General features: G+C 46.6%; 1 protein-coding gene across 1 annotated transcript in view; it reads left to right on the forward strand.

Moving 5' to 3' along the window:
- The window catches only part of SMYD2 (SET and MYND domain containing 2), a 349,576-nt gene that overhangs the window by 173,282 nt on the left and 152,744 nt on the right, over nt 1-23,550 (forward strand). The window contains exons 5-6 of the mRNA XM_069608562.1: nt 7,996-8,120; nt 12,901-12,968. Of these exons, the coding sequence (XP_069464663.1) occupies nt 7,996-8,120; nt 12,901-12,968 (193 nt within the window). The remainder of the gene's footprint in view (nt 1-7,995; nt 8,121-12,900; nt 12,969-23,550) is intronic.

A 23,550-nucleotide genomic window follows, 5' to 3' on the forward strand; every position in this document is an offset into this window, starting at 1 on the left:
GGAAGCTCCAGGTAGGTTGGGGTTGTAAGCCCAGTAAGTCCCGAAAGTCCAAGTGCAAAGGGGTGTCCAACGATGACTCGAGGGGCGACTCAATGCGTTGGTTGGAGGCCCGGAGTTCTCGGTCCTGGAGTGGTTCCCGCCATTCTACTTCGTCACCGGTCGCCTTCCCCGTCCTCCTCCTCCTCGGAGGGAGACGCGAGGAAAGTGCCATGCCTGACGAAGTCCTCGACTCCGGTGGAATGGGCTGCCTTTAAGGAGCAAATGTTAGCGATATTCCATTCACAGGGCACGGGTCCGGTCGCGCCTTCTAACGAAGCCAGCCAGCATCGATCTCGTACCGTGGCTCACACGCTTTTGGGCTCGGGTCTGCGACGCGACTCGCATAGGGAACCTTCGTGGTCCCGTTCGGACAAGGCTTCGGAGAGTCAAAAGAGACGTGCTTCTAGGTCTCAGTCCTCGTCCCCAGCAAGACCGTTGCAACTTTCTAAGGGCTTGATGCCGGTGGCAACTCAGTCGGCGCTGTGTCCGTCTCACTCAGACATCAACGCTTTCCCATCTTCGGCGCTCACGACGTCCAGGTTGTCGCCGCTCTCGGCGTCAAAGCCTTTGGCACTCTCAGCGCCTTTGGGTATTTTTGCCTGAAATTTGCCTTTGGAGTACCCCGATGTGGTCGATCCTCCTAGGAAGGCTACAGCGAAGTCTGTGAGGCCAGTTTTGGACTCTAGACCCTCTTCTATCACCAGGCCTGGGTTTCATCTCCCTCTGGCTGACATATATGAAGAGGAAGAAAGGTCTGAGTTTGAGGACCCTGGTGAACCTGATGAAGCTCCACTTTCTGGAGCCAGTCAGCTGGAGTTGAGGCAGACCCTCCATGATGCCAGTGGGTTGGACACTTCTCCGGAAGTGGAATTTGTTAGGCCTGAGCCTTGGGCTCGTGCAGAGTCTTCATACAGGAGGCTCATGGCTAGAGTCTAAGTATATGGGCTGGTCCAGTCCTGCTAAAGACTTTGTGCAGGATGATCTAACGGACATCTTAGATCAAGTCCCGTACTCTGACCCGGTTATACCATTTCATCTCACCTTACAGAAAAGGGTTGCAGCTGCTTGGCAGTCCCCGGAATCTCTTCCGGTTGTTAAGAAATCTTTGACAAAAGTACCGCCCTTCCGCTAGCGACCTCAGCTATTTATCTACTCACCCCACTCCCGAGAGTTTGGTGGTTCAGGCGGCTACGGCCACTTCGAGGCAGGTGGCATACCCTATCATACCTCCGGATAGGGACAAGCGCTTCGACGGTTTGGCCCGGAAAGTATTTTCTGCTGGGAGCATGGCTGTGAAATCAGCCAACTCCACTTGTGCCTTGGCAAGGTTCCCACACACTGGAACTGTGTTTCTTTAGTGGCTGAGCATATTCCCGAGGGGGAAGAAAGGGATGGGTTCCTTGCGCTCGTGCAAAACGGCAAGGATGCCATGGGCAAATCCTTTCAGTCGGGTTTGGATACGGCCGACAGTGTTAGCCGATCCATAGCTGCGAGCACTGTTATACGCAGATTTGCGTGATTGCAGAAGTCGTGTTTTGCTCCGGGTGTGCAGGCCCGTCTTCTGAACATGCCCTTTGATGGCGCACATTTGTTTGGCAGCAAGGCTGATGAGAGTCTTGAGAGGTTGCAGACCTCGAAAGCTGCGGCTAAATCATTAGCGCAGCTGTGCGTCAACCTCCGCCTTTTCATCCTAGGGGACAGCAATGGAGGGGAGGTTCTTTTTGTTACTACTCCTCCTTTGGTAGAACGAGAGGAGCCGCCAGTCAAAGGGGCCAGCGAAAAAGTACCAGTGGGGGTCCACCGGGGAAACTCTCTTTGAAGCTTCTGGATCCACTCCTTGCACAGGAAATCCTAACCCTGCTGGAGAAAGGCGCTATAGAACTGGTGCCTGTAGCAGAGAGGGACAAGGGATGGCATTCTCCTTATTTTTGGATTCCGAAGAAAGACGGGCGATTGAGACCCATCATGGACTTGCGTTGGTTGAACAAACGTCTCAGGAAGGACAAGTTCAAGATGGTTACTCTTTCTCACGTCCTCCAGGCCCTTCCACTTCAGGATTGGTTGGTGTCTGTGGATCTACAGGATGCTTACTTTCATGTGCCGATTCATCCCAAGCACAGAAAGTACCTGAGGTTTGCGGCTGGCGACTCACTTTGTTTCGGGTCCTGCCATTCGGATTGACCTCCGCCCCGAGGGTCTTCACCAAGCTAATGGTGGTGGTGGCAGCGTACCTCAGGCGAGGGGGGGATTCACGACGGCCCCTACCTGGGTGACTGGCTAATCCGGGCGCGCTCGCTTGAGCAAGCATTGGATCACCTCGTTCGCACCTGCCGCACCCTCCACAGGCTGGGCTTCTCCCTGAATTTCAAGAAGTCGCATCTGACACCTTCCCAACAGCTCCAGTACATTGGGGCTGAGTTAGACATGTCCTTGTGGAAGTGCTTGCCTCCCAAGATGAGGGCTCATCACATTGTGCAGATGGTGGACAAGTTTCAACATGCCCAGAATCTCCCGGCTTTCAAATTCTTAAGGTTGCTCGGCCTCATGACATCCTGCATTTTTCTGGTGCCAGAAGCCAGGCTGCCGATGAGATCCCTGCAACGGGTTCTCAAGATGCACTGGCCACAGTTCTCAGACAAGATGTTGGATCCCGTTCACATTCCATTCTCGGTCTCCCAGGATCTTCTGTGGTGGGCCAACGAAGGGAACCTGATGAGGGGGGAACCGTTTTGGCAACCATGGCCGGAGGTGACTGTAGTGACGGATGCTTCCCTCACAGGATGGCACGCTCATGCCAACGATTTGACAGCCAGCGGTCGTTGGTCTCCGTCAGAGTCCAAACTCCACATCGATCTGTTGGAGCTGAGGGCCATCAGGCTAGCCCTGAAGGCTTTTCTGCCTTATTTACGGGGGAAGAGTGTCCTGAGAGGCAGAGAGGCAATGCAGCTCTGGTTCTGGCCATCCAGCAGGGAATTTCGATCTCGGCAGTTCATCTGGCCGGAGACGAAAAGGTGGCGGCGGAAACTCTGAGCAGGCAGAGCACAATCTCTCATGAGTGGGAGTTGGCTGAGGAAGTCCTTCAGGAGATCTTCGCCCTTTGGGGAACCCCGCAAGTGGATCTCTTCGACACCAGTGTCAACCGAAAATGCAAGAGATTCTGCTCAAGGGAATTTCCTCCAAGAGGAGCCTTAGGAAATGCGTTTGTGGTGGATTGGTAATTCCCACTGCTGTACGCATTTCCTCCAGTCCCCGTCATTCCTCAAGTGTTGCAGAGGTTACAGAGGTTCAGTTCCCACATGATCCTCATTGCTCCGGATTGGGCCAGGAGAGCGTGGTACCTGGACCTTCTGGAAATGTCCATCTGCCCTCCACGTAGTCTTCGCTACCGAGAGATCTGCTCTCGCGCGCGCGAGGATGGTTCATGTTCTCCATCTAGAGGTCAAGACTCTCAACCTTCACGCTTGGTATCTGAAAGGTTGAGGTATAAGGATTGGGACCTCCCGGATGACGTGATGGAGGTGTTGCTTTCGGCCAGGGGGTCTGCAACAAAATCCCTGTACCGTTGCCATTGGCGAAAGTTCTGTGACTGGTGCAGAGGTCACAGTGTTGATCCTTTTCAGTGCTCCATTCCTATGGTTTTGTCTTTCTTACTTTCTTTGGCCCACAGGGGCCTTCAAGCTGGTGCCATTAAGGGTTACCTGGCGGCGCTGTCTATCTTTAAGCGCTCATCTGAAGAATGTACCTATTTTAAGATTCCTTTGATTTCTCAGTTTCTTAAAGGACTGGCTAATGTATTCCCGCCGTCCCCTTTCCAGGTGCCGGTTTGGGATTTAAATTTGGTTTTGAAATTTCTCATGGGTGCTCCGTTTGAACCTTTACACTCCTGTCCTTTGAGATTACTGTCCTTCAAGACTTTGTTCTTGGTTGTGGTCACTTCCGCTCGCAGAGTGAGTGAATTGCAGGCACTTTCATCTAAGACGCCCTTTACTGTGTTTCACAAGGACAGGATTGTACTGCGGGTACGTCCCTCCTTTCTACCTAAGGTAGTATCTGAATATCATTTGAGTCAAAAGGTGGTTCTTGCATCTTTCTACCCTCCGCCTCATCTTGGTAAGGAAGAGGAGCAACTCCATCGGTTGGATCCTAGGAGAGCTCTGAGCTTTTACATTTCTAGGATGTCCAGGGTCAGAGTGGACAATCAATTCTTTGTAGGATATGCTGGACACCGATTGGGCCAGGTTGTTACCAAACAGACCATGTCCAGGTGGATTATCCTCACCATTATGGAGTGTTACCGATTGGTAGGTAAGGACCCTCCTGATGGGTTGCAAGCTCATTCCACTAGGGGCGTGGCCACTTCCACATCCCTCCAGCAGGGGGTTCCTATCAGGAATATTTGTGATGCAGCCACATGGGCTTCAATCCACACCTTTGTTAAACATTACTCCCTGGATACAATCCATGGTCAGGATATGGCCTTTGGAAATGCGGTTCTTTATTCCGCAATCTGATTGGGTACTCTAAATTCTTTTCCCTCTTCCATTTACTGGTACTGCTTTGGGAGTCTGTCAAAGATGTGGAATACATTGGAGGACACAATCCACTCGAAGAACAAGATACTTACCAACTGGTAATGTTCTTTCGACTGGATGTTCCTCCAACGTATTCCAGCGTGCCTCTCTGGAGAATTTCCTATGCGATTCTTTTTTTTTTTCTTCTGCAAGGCTATGCGCAGTCAAGCAGGCATGAGACTGGTACCACACGTTCTGAGGGAAAAAACTTAAACTGAGGGTGCAGGCGCAGTGCAACCTATTTATAACATCCGGTGACATCGCCCTCGACGGAGGCCTTCGTGGGACATCGACCCAACGTCATCGACGCAGGACGCCCTCTGCTGAAAAATGTTCCGAAGTGCACAGCTGTGGACATTACATGTCAAAGATGTGGAATACGTTGGAGGAACATCCAGTTGAAAGAACGTTACCAGTTGGTAAGTAACTTGTTCTTCCGTAGTATTTTTCCGTTATTATGTTGTCCATATCTACTCTAAACCCAATTTTCACAATGTGCTGGTGAGGGTTCAATCCCTCCGGGGAGCTATGGACCACTTGGGATATCGAAGGTTTGGCTATCCTGTAAGAGAGGATAGTGGATCGGGCACTATTGTAACAACTTGTTTTTTCAAGGTTTTAGTCCATCAAGACTGAGAAGGTTATGTGGATACGTGTGCTTTAAAGAACCCAATTCAAATCCGATCAAGTGGCCTGTGGATGTGCTTTAAAAAAAAAAGAGCCTTTTATGTCTTTTTGATTTCTTGTTCAGGTATAGTTCGCACTTTCTTCATGTTGTGGGGAACAAGTGTCATATTGATGTTGTCTTCGGGAAGTCTGCATTGCAATTGCATTTCTCCTATTACCTTATCAGGCTGAGTAAAACTGGAGCTCGCACCATTTTTTATGAGATTTTGGGTCTCAACCTTTGTATATATTCTGGCACGTTCTAGAGTGGTTTGAGGTGCAGGGATGAAAAATGCATCTCTGTCAAAGTAAGCTGCTACTGTATGCTAAGAAAAAAGTTGTGTCCCAAGTTAGAGGACACTCCCGTCCCCTGTACACTCTTTTACTGAGAAGACTGTCAATTGAAACAATTTTCATATCATTGAGTACAGTTCAACTGGGTTGTGTAGTGCTGACAACTGTCAGTCTAGTTTTAATGCATGATTAATAAACACAATTTTAGCAAAAAAACATATAGTGATGAGCCTACGCATACGAGTATCAAACTACAAGTATTGACTTAGTCTTCTCCGTATAAAGGGTGTGCAGGGAACGGGATTGTCCTCCAATTTAGGACACTACTTGAGCTGGATCTCAGTTGGGAGAGGTTTGTTTGAGGCTTTCTTATTGTGGATTCTAAACTCTCATCAGTCTTGGAGGGTGCCTGTCAATGGTGAGGTGATAGTTCTCAATTATAAAGTTTGGGCTGATGGAAGTAGCTTTTTTGTTTCTGAGGGGAGAATAATTGTTGTTGGCGAGTGTTGAAGCATTAGACGTTGGGGTGTAGCAGAGCTCTTGAAGCAGCATTAGAGGGACCTTTGGGAACATTTGAATGATTTGTTAGTGTTTGGTCAGTATGTTGGTTTGGAAGGATTTATACTGTGGGTTGTATTATGTGGGAGTCAGTAGATTTTGGTTTTTGAAGTTAAGAGATCTTTAAGACTTTGGTCTTCCTCGTACGTTCTTGGTCATTGTGTTATTAATTTCAGGGGTGGCTAGACACATTGAGGAGATTGTGACCAAAGGGTTCTTGTCATAGTCTCTGCTGCTTGCATAGTTTTAATGGATTATATATTTATTTTTTGAGTGAACTGGATGATGTTCATTACAATAGTTTCCTTGCTTGTGTTAGCATGCCGAGGAAGGATCTGTTGGCTTGCCATGAGGAAGTCTGTTGTCCATCTGCATTCGACTTGGTGGTGCAGTATTTTACATTATTTTGCACAAGGAAGGGCTTAAACTTGCAAGAAATCGTTGCCCTTTACTTAAATCATTAACGTCCTATTGTCAAAGAGGCTAACTGTTAGTTTATACATAATGGTTCATTTTACTCTTTTTAATATAGGGTTTTCAGCCACATAGGTATACCTGCGTTGTGGGTTATAAGCAGAATGTTGCATGTGGTAGTCGTCCGGGATTGCACATCAGAAGTAAAAAAACAGTTACTCTGTTTTAGCCTTGCTGTTAGTTCTGGAATAAAAATGGTCCACAACAAGGGATTCATGGTATCCTGATCCAATTACATTTTGTTATGTTCACGCATCATTGTACTATTCCATTAAGCCTAGCACACCCATCATGGCCAGATTACAATATACCCTCTAAGCACAAGACTTTTTGTGGTAGAATGCACTTCACAGCATTCAATATGCATCACTTTGCAGGGATTGGGGTTGAGGATTGTTTGCAGAGAACAGACCGTAATTAATCTGCTCGAATTAGCGGATTGTTTGTAAATTAAATAATACAATGCATTATGCATAGAACACTTTAAAATGTCAGTTGTGCAGTGAAATACATTAAGTGATAAATATTAAACTAAAATGATCCTGATAAACAGATCATACACCACCCCCCCCCCCCTACTTACCTGCTTGCTTGCTCGGCTCTGCTTCCCCTGCACTGCTGCAGCATCAGATACGTTCCTCTAACGCGGGTCGGATCGGACGCTGCAGTGTCCCTTTTTCTTTTTTTTACTTTTTTTTGTGGGTCCCCCGCTTCCATTGTCAAGGAAGTGGGGGACACCCCTGCAACCCCAAAGTCCAAAAATACCAAACATGGGTAGCGGGGGACATCCCTGCACCCGCGTTACACATGTTGGGTATTTTTTATAATCGATCGAATGGTACTGGCCGAATTCGGTCAAATGTACCATTAGATCAATTATAAACAATGAAATTGGGTAATACCCTTTGCAGCACTCTGTGCTGCTTGAGGAAGGATATGTACAGCAAGGCATTTTTGCGATGCAGTACTTATTTCAGTAGATTCCCTCAGTGCTCTTTTTTGAACATGATGACATGGTCACCACTAACCAGCAAACATTAAAAAGGGTTACACTTTACACTGGACCATGCAGAAGGAAGGCCTGCTTAGCTAAACGATCATCATGTTCCCGACAAGAACAGTCTTGAATCCCAAGGAATGACACGTTTTGTGACTAGGAGGTTATCAATTCTCGACTCTGGATAATAGAGAGCATATAGCATTAAAACATGTTTTCCTCTGTTATTCCTGCTATACCACTCTTTACCACCACTGCTTTTAACACCGATCGCATTCTGGGTTTCTCTTGGCTGCTACTGCTGGCTTGGTACTAGCTGATAAAGAGAGATTGATGCTAACACTGCTGTGCGATTGGATTTTCTCTGAAATGTAATCACTTCTTCTTTGTCCACAGATATGGATAAGTTGGACAATGAAAAGAAAGAACTGATCCAGAACGATATTGCTGCTCTCCATCATTTCTTTTCAAAGCACTTGCAGTACCCAGACAACGCATCCCTTGAAGTTCTATTTGCACAGGTGAGCAGATCAAGAAGCAGTGTAGAGAAGTTTAATAGTATAGCTGTGGTTGTTGCTGGGTACCTGCTATTTTGATCTTTCTCTTTGGCGAGCTAGATGTCAGAAATTATTATTCACTCCAAGAGCATGTTAAGGGTACCTGCGTCCCCATTACAAAGCCTCTTCATTTCTTGGTTCATTTATATATTGGACATTTGTATGGCGCCTATACACATGTGTTTCCAGGTGCCACAAGTTTGGGGGTGGGGGGACATAGGAAAGAAAGTAGAATAACAAAAACGGTTATATTGACCCTGTGACAATCCTACCGTGCAACTGCAAGACAAGGTGGTAAGTGGGGGGGTAGAGGGTGAAGTGCAGGAGTGGGGTGCCCCCCAAAGGGAGGGTGGGGTGTTCAAGTGCTACGGTGGGCCAAAATGGCAAGTGCCCGGGGAAAAAGAGCAAGAGTGCGGTGGACAGGGTGGACCAGGTTAGGGCTTGTCCCTGGAAGGGAGCCCGAGGGAAAGTGCTTGCAAGGGATGCTGGGGGGCTGGTGGGGTTGTGGTCTGGCCACTGTATGACTCTGAAGGGACCACCTCCCGCTCGTAGAGGCAGAGGGAACGGTAGCACGGGAGGGGGATAGGGAAGGAAGAGGAGCAAAGGAAAGTCTTGAGAAGTTTCTGGAATAAGCAGCTCAAGTCTGAGGGGGGCAGGGAGGCAATTTCAGAGGGAGGAACCAGCCGAGGATCTGCTTGGAGAAACGTTTGACCTGCAGAGAATTGGAGTCAGAGGCCCGAAGGACTCTGGCACGGAGGTATTTATGGAGGGAAAGCTGGATTTAGAGAGGTCCTTAATACATACCCTTTATCTAATGCTTATTGTAGTGGTTGTACTACTAAAGTAGGCTTTAGTCTTATTGGCTTGTTTCCTGTTTGGGCCCAAGGAAGGGGGTAGGGAAAAGACCCCGATCTAACGGTACCAGACTCATAGTGGGACGAGGTATGAGACCTAGGTGCGGCGTCAAAGAAGGCAAGGACCAGCGTAGAGGGAGAGCCATGAGGAGAGTCTTTCAGGCTCTAGGAAATCTGAAACTCTCTTGGAGTTTATCAGAAAGGTGAGGCTAGTTCAGACTTCTCGACTCTACACAACTCTCCTGGGGAGGCTATCCTAGATTGCACAGGATTTAATGCACGCACCCTATCACTTATGAGAGTACTTGGTTCCCTTAAAACCAAACAAGGAGGTGAAGTACGAGAGACCAGCAGAAAGAAAAGTGGGTACGAAACTCTTAAGCCCGCAAGGCCCCATGCTTAAGACAAGAAGAGAGTAACAAAGGTGCAGAACCCAGGTGTCGCAGACTGGAGAAAATAAAACAGTGTGGGAACTCTGAAATTCACCTTTAGTAGACCAAGAAGCCTGTCATGAGACACAAGGAAAGATGTTAATCCCGCTTTGTCAAGAAATTAGGGACACTTGGGCCAAATTGCAGCCTATAATCTTGAGTCGGCCTTCCTGAATCGATTTCTCAATATTGTTGTTTTGCCACCGAGATAAAACTCCCTCCCTGATCTAAATGTTTAACCTGTTTCTACATAAAATAAAAAAACGTGCTCCAGTCCTGGAGGGTTCCATGTGTTAATATCCCCACAAAAATATCGTCATACAAAACTATTGGCATATTTTTGCCCCGATATCAAGGCATGGAACCTGTGGGGGACACCCCCCCGCAACCTCTGCATTATTTTTAAAGGAGCGGGGGACACCCCCGCAACGTCCGCTTCCAAAAAACCCCAAAATTATCCCCCCAAAAAATATCGCCTATGGCCGTTCCAGAACACCATATATACGGCAATATTTTTGGTGGGGATAATATGTAGTGGTACCTCCTGGAGATGGTGCTGTGTCTTATAAAGTGCTTGAAGTCCTCCTGGGCTTCTTCCTCTCTCATTCCTGACTGCCTGTCTGCTATCCAGGCATGGTGTACTACTGACAAACTCTGCCTTAATGCCAGTAAGACAGAGATCCTTCTCATTGAGACCCCTGCTCCCTCTTTTCCTCCCACACTCCGGCCACCCTCTTTGGGCCCCATCCCCTCTCCCTCGTGTGAAGCAAAAAAACCTTGGTGTCCTCTTCAACTCCTCCCTCTCCTTCTCTCCACGCATCATGGACCTGGCCAAGAAAGCCCACTTTCAGCTGCACCTCCTTAGAAGCATTCTTCCCTTCCTCACCTTCCCCAGAAACTCAATGTCTACAGAGCTCTGGTTCTCTGCAGGCTGGATTACTGCAACGGCCTCTTCCTCAATCTTCTGAACTCCTCCCTTTGCCCCCCTTCAACTAATCTAGAATAGGATTGCAAGACTTAACCTTGACCTAAGCCTAGGGACCACATCTCTCCAGCCCACAAATCTCTCCACTGGTTCCCAGTTGCTGCAAGGATCAAATTCCCCTCTGCATCAGCCACAAGGGTTTCTGGGTCCTGGAACCATGCTATATCCAACTCACTCTCCCTAAATACCTCCCTATTAGAGCCCTTCGCTCCTCTAGCTCTAACTCTCTTTAAATCAGATATTGTTCCAAGCACAGAGTGTGGGTGGATCTCTCTCTCCTCCGGAGGTGCGTTCCTCTGGAATGTCCCTCCTGCCCCTCTCAGACTTGAGCCGGATCTCCTTAAGTTCCAGACGCTCCTCAAGACCTTCCTTTTCTCTTCGTCCTTATCCCTCCACCTCCCCTGCTAATGTCCCAGCATCCTAGACTGCCTGAGACCGGCGGCTTGGTTCCTTCAGAGTCATTCAGGGCGCCAGGCCCTCTCCTGCCCAGTCTACCTCTGCACTTGTTCTCCCGTGACCCCACCCCCGTTCTACACTTGCCCTCTCAGGCGACCCCATCTAGACTTGGCTTGCACCCGGTGGACCATTCCAGCCCCTTAACTTGCACTTAGTTGTGGACCTCCCTTCACTCTCTGTTCCCCTCTGGCCCTCTCCATCGGGCCTCCCTAGCACGCTCCTTTCTCATGGGCCCTCCCACGCAGTTCCTGTACTTCCCCACCCCCCCCCCATGCACTTCTTGCACGACCTGAATGTCATAAGGTCTATTAGGATTGCTACTTCTCCCCTACCTGTCCCCCCCCCCCCTCTCCCTCCTGCCTTACTGCGCCTCGGAACACTTTTGTATAGGTGCATTACAAATGAACAATAAATACATTAATAAATAAAATAAAAGCTTGTTTACTTTGATTTCAAGAGCATCTTCACCACCAACGTTCCTGATCTAATGAAGCTAGAAGCTCTTGTAACCCCTTTGGGGATTTTACATAAAGAAGCCACATGATAAACATATGTTTATATGCACAGCATGTATGTGTATGTAGTGGGTTTCGTATAGTGCAAACCTGGCTGGGAAACCACGGAATGCTGTATCGTGATACAGTAATTGGATACAATAATATGGGTGCAATCAGAAGGGTGGAATGTTAAAGGCACACCTAGAAGGATATCAAGTTAGGGTTTGCAGATGTTAATAGGCAAATAATAAAAGTTAGAAATGAAAAGGAAGATCCAATTTGGGTTGTGGAAGTTCTGCAGATAATTGGCCCGCGAGATGTTTAGGAGCTGCACGTTGAGCCCTTTTATTAAAATGCAAGTGGGGACACTTTAATGTCTGATGGTATCTTGTTGGATATTGTAGGGAGCCGATTCAATTGGATTGTAACCTCATATTTTTCTCTTTGCACTCCAACTTCTAATTCTTGTCACTTATTTTGATAGTTTTTCTTTTCATTAGTTGGATATAATCTTGCGAAAACAGCTACCGATCAAATATCCCCTAACTGTACTTAAAAGCATGTATTTGTTTGAGAAGTGCTGAATAAAGATCACCAGAAGTTGTAGGATGTTTCATTGAACTGAGACGCCCTAAAAAAGGAAAAGAACTCTTGCTTCTGTTGAACGCAAGCATGCCCTATTCTCATCCATCCATCGGATTCCATCATATTAGTGGTGCAAATTAATGACCCAGTATATACATTGTGTTCTGACTCCCTCCAGTATGAAGATTGCTTTAATAAAAAAATCAATAATGCATCGAATCGGATTTGCTTATTCTTGGTTGTTGCTTCTGTGACAAAGGTCTCTGGCCTTTGGTTGTGGGTCACTTGGCCCTATTAACCAAAAGCAAACGCGATATCCTCAGCCAAGAGGGGTGGTGACACAGGTGCAGAGCCAGTGCTGCTTCTCAGTCAGCTCTTTTGACAGCCAGAAATAACAGACATTCAAGCTTTGGCTCAGCCGAGTGCCCGAAATCAAACGCCACCGTGTTCCCCTCTGCTCCAGAGGGCACACCTGACTCTCAGCCCACCCTTCCTCCCAGGTGGTGCCCTCGTCTGTCCTGACTCCAAGATGCTGTTTGCCATCCCTCCTGTGCCGCCTTACCATGAAAAGCACCCGGGAGACATCTCTGGGTTAAACCCTGCTGGCGCGGCTGCAGCTGGCAGCTCAGTGGGGCTGAGGCACTTTGCTGGGATTTGGTTGCATTTTAATAACCATTAAACATGGGGATGGTTTCTGCTGCTTCCGTTTTCATAAATGTGCCGGATAAGTGAAGACTGGGCATCACAATGACACATTTACGTAAGTCTCTAATTCTGCATTTAATCTAAATTTGTGTGTGTTGGATGCTAAGAATAAATATCCAGGCAGAAGATGAAATCTGTCCGGAAGAAAATAACAAAGTAATATGCAATATTAAAATAAGATAAGGATTATGGATTCTATGATCTGATTTAATCTCCTTTCCCCCACTGCAGGTTAACTGTAATGGCTTTACAATTGAAGATGAAGAGCTCTCACACTTGGGATCAGCGATATTTCCTGAGTATGCCAGACCCTTTTTATATTTATATTGTTTACAAAATATCAATTTATTTAAAAATGCTAAAGTGCTCACAACAGATGTGGATCTTGAATGGAATTAAAAGGCCCATTTAATTCTGCCACAATTAAAAATATGCCCTCTGCTTATAAATGCGCATTGACAGTAAGAGCATGAAAAACCCCCACTTTATTTACAGGTTGATGCCCAGAGAGGCAACCCATTCTTTTATGTGGCAGTGTGAGGCACTTCATCCGTTTGTTTAATGGTAAAATGCCTTACGATCATAGAACGCTTTATGGGCCTATGCTTCCCACCCCTGCAAATGTACTGTTTTACTATCAAATCTGAAAGGATGAAAAGTTGAGCCTCTCATCCAAATCAATGTGACTTCCCATCCTGCCCAAAGGTTTCTGCAGTACCAATGGAGCTATTAGAATGTCGGTTATTATTCATTGTCATTTGCATATTTTTTTAACCTAGAGATAGTGATGAAACTTCACCACCAATATAGTAAAACAAAGGGGCAAGTTCACCTAGACACTTACACCAACTTCAGAGATTTATTTTCATGTGAGTAAAGTACACAGACTTACCAAGGAAATGGAGGTAATCGTGGGCATTTTGCTCCTGTGAAAGTTACAGATCTTAAGTGGGTGTAAGTGCTGGTTTCCACTCCCAAAATGTATTATACAGTCACAAAGTGATGACATAATAGTGTGCTTTCTGCATTTTCTTTTTTCAACTTTGACGTAAAACCAGTGGATAGCAGTGAGAGCCTATATTGAGTGTTTTGGTATCTATATTTTGATGGATATACATACGTACCTTATCAGAATGAACATATGGTTCACAAAGTGTGGAACATAAGTTTGCTTAATTAAACAGGTGGTGAAATATAACTTTTAGATGTGCTCTAAAGCCATATTTTGACTATACATAACTGTTTTATTTCATAGTCTTTGGTTTGCTGATTTGAATTCAAGTGAGATTGAAACCTTTTTTCCAAATTCTGAAATTCAGTCCATTCGACAGAAGTCGTGTGTTTATGTATATATATTACACGGCCCACGTTAGTGACCGTGTAGTTATGGTTAAGTTGCTGTTTCCATAGGAAGAGCACTTTTTGGGCGGCCTATAACTCTGCTCCCCCTGGACGAATACTCACCAAACTTTGCGAAAAAAGTATATGGGCCAATTAGCAAAGTTTAGTGAGGTTTGGTTCAGGGGGGGCAAAGTTATAGGGGGTCCCAAAACGTCTTTTTTCCCATAGACTGAATGGGGGAAACATTTTGTTAACGTCTACAGCCCAAACCGCTGGACGGATTTTCCCCATATTTGCGGCAGGAGCAGCGGCTTGGCCCCGAAAGCGTGCTTTTGTAAATTTGGTGAAAATCTGTCCAGTACTTTTAAAAAAATTACAAAAAAGTATGTACAAAAATGTTGTGATATCTATGTTCGGTCCGCGGACACTTTTCCCTGTTCGCTCCGTGGACAGTGTCCTGATTGGTCAAACGGCTTGCGTCATGTCCGCGGACATACGACGTGTCTGCCGATTGGATGGTGAAGTGCGTCCGATTTTTGGAAATGCCCGCCATCTTGTATCCGCGGACGTCTGCGGACAGCGCGGTGTCAAATGGTGGGGAAATACAATTTTGGCAAGTGTGTTGGTCTGTAAGACAGTTTGAGGATGGTGGGGGGGTAAGAGATGGTTTGAATATTGTATCTATTTACGTGGTAGGCACCGCTGTTGTGTTTGTTGTGTCCACGGACAGTAGCGCTGTCTTTGATTTCCGCAATCGTCCCATATGGGGATGTCCTAGGGACACTATAACTGTCCGTATTGTTCGCAGGCAAGTTGAAACTGTTCTCAGGACACCCAAGGTGTCCGCGGACATTAAAAATGCCATGAGGCCTAGTTAAAAAGGTTTAATTCTATGGGTCTGATCATAGTTAAAAATGTTTGATTCTATGGGTGTGATCTATGCGTGTGATATGCTGAAGTGGTTGCTGCCAGGGCCTAGAGTCTTGGGTGCATGGTAGAAGGCCAACCTGGCGGCAACCACCGCAGCATATCACACCCATCGATCACACCCATAGAATCAAACATGGGTGTGATGTATGGGTGTGATATGTTTTGGAGTTGTGGCCAGAGTGTACCCAAGACCGAAGTTATAAGCGACTATGGGTGTGATATGTTGTGGTGGTTGTGGCAGGGTGCATGGGTGAAGGCTGTAGGCTAGATGCTCAATACTGTAGGTCCTGGCCACAACCAATGCACCATATCACAGCCATAGATCACACCTATAGTTTTGATTATCTTTCAAATGGTTTCAATTATACTTACTGCATGATTTGTTGACATTCGATACATTTTTTACATGAGTTTGGTACCTGGAGGACGTATTCTTTTTCAAGTTCTGTGATAAAAGAAAAGAGCATGTTAGTGTATGTATTCTATAAAGACATATTACATTTCATAATAGATATTTGAGCTTTTGTTTTTTTTTTACCCTCATATTTGGTATACAAACCAGTGTACTGTGCATTTTGCTCAGTTTCTGTGTTTGTTTTTGAAATCATTGGGTCTGTGGGAAAAAAAAATCCTTCTCGGATTAAAAAACACTTTTTTGTTATGCTCCAGTCTATTTGTTTGTTTCCATTCAGTGTTTACTTCTTGTTTCTGGTTAATGTTCTATCTGAAGGATTGTTGCAGATTTCTGAAGCAGTTACATACCTGTTGGCGTATTCTGTCTATTTTTTGTTACAATTTATTGGTATTCGTATATCTCTTTGGTTGTTATACAATCTTGGGCTAGTTAGATACCTGTTGGCGTATTCTAACAGTTTATAGTTTTTTCATTGAATTTTTTTTAATGTTGAAGTACAGATTAGTTATTAAATTTTTGTTTTAAGAAGATTAAAAAGCGTTTGTAAGATTTGCTGGTAATCTCTATTTTAGAGTAACCATCCACATTTTGTTGCAGATTTCTAAAGCAGTTAGATACCTGATGGCGTATTCTAACTGTAATAATTATTTGTTTTTAATTTAGTGGTAATGATTTATCTGTTTGGTTGTTAGAGAATCTTGGGGTATTAGGATACCTGTTGGTGTATTCTAACAGTTTATAGTTTTCTAATTGAAGTTTTGTCAATGTTTAAGTACAGATTAGTTATTACATTTTGGCTTTAAAAAGATTAAATAAGCGTTTGTAAGATTTGTAATCTCTGCTTTAGAGTAATGGTACTATCATTATATTCGAAACATCCACATTTCTTTTTTATATATGCAGTGTAGTGACCTGCATTGGTTGTGGCTCCTGCGTGGTAGATTATACCTATTGTTGTGTTGTGAAGGTTTTTCTACCAAGTGATACTTGACCATGTGTGAATCTAGTCAGCTTGCAGTTGTTTTTGGTACCATCTGCATTGTAACGTAGAAGCATTAGTATTAAGTATTTACTATGTGTTTGTATTAGTAAGGAGGAGCGATTATCTGAATTGCAGTTAGTACATAATCCACCATGATTTGCATGTTGTACAAGTTGCTGAAATGTAATGGATTCACAATTTGGTATGGATACATACACGAAGCGCTCAAGCCACTCCAAAGTACAGGACATTTCTGTGAGAAAAGAAAATTATATCACTTTTTTTGTATCTAATACAGAAATTTTACAAATATATAATAAAAATGAAGTACACTTACTAGCTTCTGGTAAGTTGTGTTCTTACTGGTTTGTAGCTCTGCTGTTGCTCCTAGTTGTGCAGTTTCTGTGAGGGAATTATGTTGGAAGCCTATTTTTCTACTTTTGGTATATTCCATTTTAGTACATATTGTATTTAAATGAATGGTTGATGTTACATATATGGGATACACTTCTTATTTATTACTACATATAATGTGTATGTGTACTGGTTTGTGAACTTGTGCAGTTTTCATATGGTATGATATAACAATTTAAGATACCCCCTGACTTTTTGGGTAGTGTTGCTGTTGTCCACGTCTTTCCGCGAACATACGAAGAGTCCGCGGACATCAAATTCAGTAGCAGGGGTTCAGTATGTTCTATGTTACATGCATATAAAGTCAGGGATATTATTGTTAAGCTGTGCTACTAAAAACCTATGAAATTCAGTAAAAAAACTTTGCTAAAGGGATGTTATGGTTTCAAGTAAAACCGAAAAACCCCTGCCATTCACCAGTTATGGTAAGCTAAGCAACCATAACTCGTGCCGCCACCGTGCACTGCTAAGACTAACACCCAGGACTTCAAAGATGGCATCACAATTTTTTTTCACTGAATATATATATATATATTTCTGAGGCTTGTGGAATCTGCTTAGATCACATGCTGTGCATAGGCCGACATCTAGTGGAAGCTGCGGAGTATTACAGTTTGTTTTTCGAAGTCGAAAAATGGGTGTCGACACAGGGCGTGCCAGTAATACTATCCCTAGTGTGACGTCCCCTGTACCCATGATCCCTCACGCGTCTAGGATCCCCAGATTGTTTTTTTCCGCCATTCTGGTCGGAAGCACTTCATCGGAGTTCCCTGGCTTTGCCATATTTTCACTCTAAACTAATTCTAATTTGCCCCGTTTGGCCAACCTTTCGTCGATCAACATCTCGACGCCGAACCGGGGAGGAGATCAACGTCGAATACCCGACGGATTGGGCCTTGAGGCTTCCGCCTCGGCTCGGGCCTGGGCCGCTGGCCTCGGCCCTACAAGTAGGGAGAGTGGGGGTGGTACACTTCCACACTCGACACCTTATTACCTACACACACTTGCCCGCTGCCCACAGGCGCGTATGGAGGGTACGCCCTTTCAGTTTTGCCCCAAGTGTAATAAGAAATACCCTTGGGTAGATAAGCACGCTACGTGCAACCTTTGCCTACCCAGAGACCACCCCGAGACGGGTTGCAGGGCCTGTAATAGGTTTAAGGCCAAAACTCTTAAGGACCGCTCCAACAAGCGTTGGGCCCACCACGCCAAGCTAGCAGCTATGGAGGCGGAGGGTACCTTCAGCGACGGCAGCGACGCCGAACTTTCGGACGGCGAGGGCACCAAGGCGTCGAAGGACAGCCGAACGCACGTCCCCGGCCTCGGAAGGTCGTCCGTCCCGGCGACTATGGGGAAGTCCCCCGGCGACAAAAGCGTTACACATACACACGCTAAACACAAAAAATCCACCCGAGATTCAACGTCGTCGAAACCTCGGAAAGAGGCACAGAAGGAGCGGTCCGAAAGGACGTCCTCTGGGCGGTCCCGGTCGAGGTCGCCGCACGACGTCAGGCAAGCCTCCACACTTGCACAGAGTGCCTCGACCATTAATATCCCGGAAGATCAATCGTCCGGAGACGAACACGACTTCCACCCCCAGCCTGCACCCCAGGAAAAGGGTACATCACTTGGGAGTAAAGAGGGGCCAGTTTCGAAGGCTAGTTCGAAAGACAGGGATTCCACCTCCGATCCTCGACGCCAGGCGTCGAAAGATAAGGGAAAGGGGAAACACACTTCCACCCACGGGGAAGGGGGTAAACAGCAAAGGAAACAACCCTTGCAGTCCTCCACTACAAAAGAACTGACCAAGTCTTCTCAGGGCCAATCCATAGAAAGTCCCAGCAAGGTCACCCCAAGCTCAAAACTCTGGTCATGCGAGGACATTGACAGAGTAATGTCAAGGATGTCTTCCTTGGCGAATTTTTTCGAAAGACACCCTGAACAACTCCTAGCTTTAAACCCTCAGGAAGATTCTCCCTCAGGGTCAGGGGACCCTATCCCCTCAAATAAAAGACCCCGGGTCGAGACACCATTTAGGCCTTTAGACCCCATCGAGGTCCAACCCTATTCTTACCTCTTCCCTACAGACCAAGGAAACTCTTCCCTGATAGAAGGTCAGGAAATTGACACGCCAGAAGATCCTGCAGGATCAGATTATTACGGCGAAGACGAAGACGAGGATGAGCCAGAAAATAGCCCAGATATTTTCAGAATGGACTCACCAGTCGAAAGGGAAGCCCCAGTGTCTGACTCCCCAATAGATAATCAGCCCCTCCTGAATGAACTGCTCTTTCGGGCAGCTAACCACTTCCACATAGACACACAAGGTGTCCAGGAAGAAAGGGACTTTGCGGAAGAACTAATAGGGGAAAGGAAGCCAGTAGCCCAGACCATTCCCATCCTAAAATCTGTTCAACGCAGAATAGCACCATCCCTTGTCAACCCAAACCTGACAAGACCTGTAAATCCGAGAGTGGAGAAGCTGTTTAAAGCAGCCCAGTCGGACCCCCTATATATTAGAGGTCAACTTAAGCCAGTCTCTCTAGTAGTAACCAACACCCGCAAAAGAGCTGGTACACCATTATCTTCCTCTGAGGCTCCCCCCGACAAAGAAAGTAAAAAACTTTATGGTTTTGGCAGGAAAGTAGCTTCCACGGCAGCCTACCAAGCCAGAATCGCGAATTCCACCACACTGTTGGCTAGCTACAACTGTCACCAGTGGGAAGAAGTGGCAGCACTAATAGACTCTGCTCCCGAACCCCTTAAAAGCCAGCTAGCTCGCATTTGTGTGGAAGGAAGGAACGTGTCAGGCTGCACTGTAAAAGCAACTCTGGACGCCGCTGACAATGCGGGTAGACTTATAGCAGAGGGGACTGTCATCAAAAGGCATGCTTGGTTGAGGCAGTCGGGATTCAAAGCAGAAACACAAGCTGCGCTCTTAGACAAACCAGTGGAAAATGATCTCCTGTTTGGGAAGGCAGTCGAGGACGCTCTAAAAAACGCTAAGGAAGAATTCGACACCCTCAAATCCCTTGGCCAGTTAACTACCAAACCACCTAACCAAAGAGGGAATGGCAATTTTCGTCGCCCCCGCGGCCAAAATTCCAATAGAGGAAATAGCTACTCCCACACCCAGGGTACACAGTGGAACACCAGCTCACAACAGTCTACCCAGGCGTATGGTAGGGGTAGTAAAAGAGGACGTGGTAGAGGCAGAGGCAGCCCCAGTAAAGGAGGAGGCACGCCTCCACCAAAGCAGTGACGCTCAGTTCAAGGTCCCTTCCCATGCAACCCCAGTAGGGGGACGAATATCAAGTTTCACCCAGGCATGGGAAGGGATAACATCCGACAGATGGGTGCTGTCAACAGTATCCAATGGGTACTGCATAGAACTACTGCAACGTCCCCTAAACCATCCTCCAAGACAAAAAGTCCACTCTTTACAACATCAGAAGATCCTCCTCGAGGAGATCGCCATTCTGCTAGAAAAGGACGCGATAGAACTCGTCCCGGGACACCAGGTAAACAAGGGTATCTATTCAACTTACTTCCTTGTGCCAAAGAAAGATTTAACAATGCGTCCAGTTTTGGACTTACGGCCTGCCAACAAGTATGTCAAGCCCCAAAAATTCCGTATGACCACACTACAAGAGGTAATCCCACTCCTAAAAAAGGGGGATTACATGGCAACCTTGGATATGAAAGATGCCTATTTTCATATTTCCATGCTCCCGGCGCACAGAAAATACTTGCGCTTCAAGGTGGACAGTCGCCACTACCAATTCAAGGTACTGCCCTTCGGGATAGCTTCTGCACCAAGGGTATTCACCAAGGTACTGGCGGTGGCAGCTGCACACCTACGCAGGGAGGCAATCCCAGTGTACCCTTATCTGGACGACTGGCTCATAACGGGGGAAACCCCAGGAATCTGCAGGTCAAACATTCAGAGGACCATCGACCTCCTCCACGAATTAGGCTTCTCCATCAACGAGAAAAAGTCAAGTCTGGTGCCAAGCACCTCAAAACAGTTTCTAGGAGCTATCCTAGATACTCAGAAAGGATTGACCTTCCCTTCGGAAGAAAGAATTCGGAACATACTTCTGCAAATTCCGCATTATCAGTCAGGTCAACAGATAACAGTACGCAAAGCTATGCGGTTACTCGGCATGATGGCGTCATGCATTTACCTGGTCCCCCACGCGCGTCTGCGCATGCGTCCCATGCAAGAATGGTTGGCGAAACAGTGGTCTCAGGCAAGTGGTCAGTGGGACGATCTAGTGGTCGTTTCGCCAACACTCGTACAGAACCTACACTGGTGGACAAGAGAGAATCTCGCAAAGGGGAAACCCTTTTACGATCCCGAAGTACAGGCAGTGGTGACGACAGATGCATGCCTGACGGGGTGGGGAGCTCACCATCTCCACCACACAGCTCAGGGTCTCTGGTCTCACTCAGTAGCCAAGAACCACATCAATCTGCTAGAGCTTCTGGCAGTATTCCGAGCGCTGCAGGCGTTCGAGCCCCATCTACTAAACTTGTCGGTGCAGATCAGGACGGACAGCACGACAGCCATGTTCTATCTGAACAAGCAAGGAGGGACTTGTTCACCAAATCTGTCCAAGCTTGCCCAGAAAATATGGATATGGGCACTCAGACGGAACATCTTCCTGTCATCGCAACATGTTCCAGGGGAGCTCAATTCCCTAGCGGATGCTCTAAGCAGAGACTCCCTCCCAGAAGAACACGAATGGGTCCTTCACAAAGACGTAGTAGAAGATCTCTTCTCTCAGTGGGGTTTCCCCACTATAGACCTATTCGCCACAAGCGAAAACAAACAATGCCCAGGATTTGCATCCAGGTTCCCACAACCGGACTCCCAGGGGAATGCCCTGTGGATGAACTGGTCAGGGATGTTTGCGTACGCTTTCCCACCAACTCCTCTCATCAGGAAGGTGGTGTACAAGATGAACAAGGAATCGATGACGCTCATCCTAGTTGCTCCCATGTGGGCGAGACAACCATGGTTTCCACACCTACGCAGGATGGCGGTATGCGAGCCCATCAGACTCCCAGCCTGGTACAACCTTCTGTCCCAGCAACAAGGTCAAACAGTGCATCAGGAACCCAACTCTATGAACCTAGCAGCATGGCTCCTGAAGTCATAGAGTTTGGACATCTCAAATTACCACAGAGGTGTATGGACATTCTAAAAGAGTCCAGGAAACCAAATACAAGGCACTGTTACTTTGACAAGTGGAAAAGATTCGTTATCTGGTGCCAGAGTAAACAAATCAACCCGGTTGATTGCACTCCTTCCAACGTTGTAACATACATGCTCCACCTGCTGGTTGCAGGGTTGGTTTTTAACTCTCTGAAAGTACACCTGGCAGCCCTCTCAGCCTACACCACATCCCATAACAAGGTTTCGTGGTGGAAAGTACCAGTGGTTAAAGCCTTCATGGAAGGAGTAAAGAGACTTCACCCTCCTATCTCGAACCCACCGCCAGGATGGGATCTCAATGTGGTGCTATCTAAGCTCATGGGGCCCCCCTTCGAACCCATGCATAAAAGTAGTCTCAAACACCTGACTTATAAAACGGCCTTCTTAGTAGCCATTACCTCCATAAGAAGGGTCAGTGAAATTCAGGCTCTGTCAGTGCAAGATCCTTTCTTTACTATCCACAAGGACAAACTGGTTTTACGCACACACCCTAGATTCTCACCAAAATTCATATCCAAGTTCCATGTAAACCAGTCCATCGAGCTTCCGGCTTTCTTCCAAAACCCACAAAGCTCAGCTGAGGTGAAACTACACACCCTAGATGTGCGTAGGGCGGTCTTATACTATGTAAATAAAACCAGACCGCTAAGGAAAACAGATCAACTGTTTGTCTCCGTAGCTACAGGCAGAGAGGGGGATCGCGTCTCTAAGGGCGCTATCTCAAAGTGGATTATCAACTGTATACAGCTGTGTTACTCTCTTTCTGAAAAAACTCTGCCTTTTACGCCAAGGGCCCACTCTACCAGAGGCATTGGGGCCACTCTGGCTTTCATTGCAAATGTTCCCCTTGACACCATTTGCAAAGCAGCTACTTGGAGCTCTATTCACACTTTTACTCAGCATTACTGCATTGACACTCATTCCAAGGCAGATACACAAGTGGGACAAGCGGTTCTAAGACACCTGTTTGCTCATGACCCTTCTCACATCCCACCTCCTTCTTCTGGTACTGCTCGCTAATCTATGCACAGCATGTGATCTAAGCAGATTCCACAAGCCTCAGAAGGGATACATTACTCACCGTAATCGTATTTCTGATGCTTGTATCTGCTTAGATTCACATGCGACCCACCCTTCCTCCCCTCCGAGAGAAGGCGCATGGTTGCTTGTAGTCTTACCTTTCTGTCTATCTGCTTGGACTATCTGTACTCACGCTACTCCTCATGCTACCTCATGTCAGGAAAAACACAATCTGGGGATCCTAGACGCGTGAGGGATCATGGGTACAGGGGACGTCACACTAGGGATAGTATTACTGGCACGCCCTGTGTCGACGCCCATTTTTCGACTTCGAAAAACAAACTGTAATACTCCGCAGCTTCCACTAGATGTCGGCCTATGCACAGCATGTGAATCTAAGCAGATACAAGCATCAGAAATACGATTACGGTGAGTAATGTATCCCATATATTACATGGCCACGGTAGTGGCCATGTAGTTATGGTTAAGTTGCTGTTTCCATAGGAAGAGCACTTTTTGGGCGCTTATAACTTCGCTCCCCCTGGACGAATCCTCACC

Source organism: Ambystoma mexicanum, chromosome 4q, assembly GCF_040938575.1.
Source record: "Ambystoma mexicanum isolate Mex_15411 chromosome 4q, UKY_AmexF1_1, whole genome shotgun sequence".
In the NCBI taxonomy this organism is placed as follows: domain Eukaryota; kingdom Metazoa; phylum Chordata; class Amphibia; order Caudata; family Ambystomatidae; genus Ambystoma; species Ambystoma mexicanum.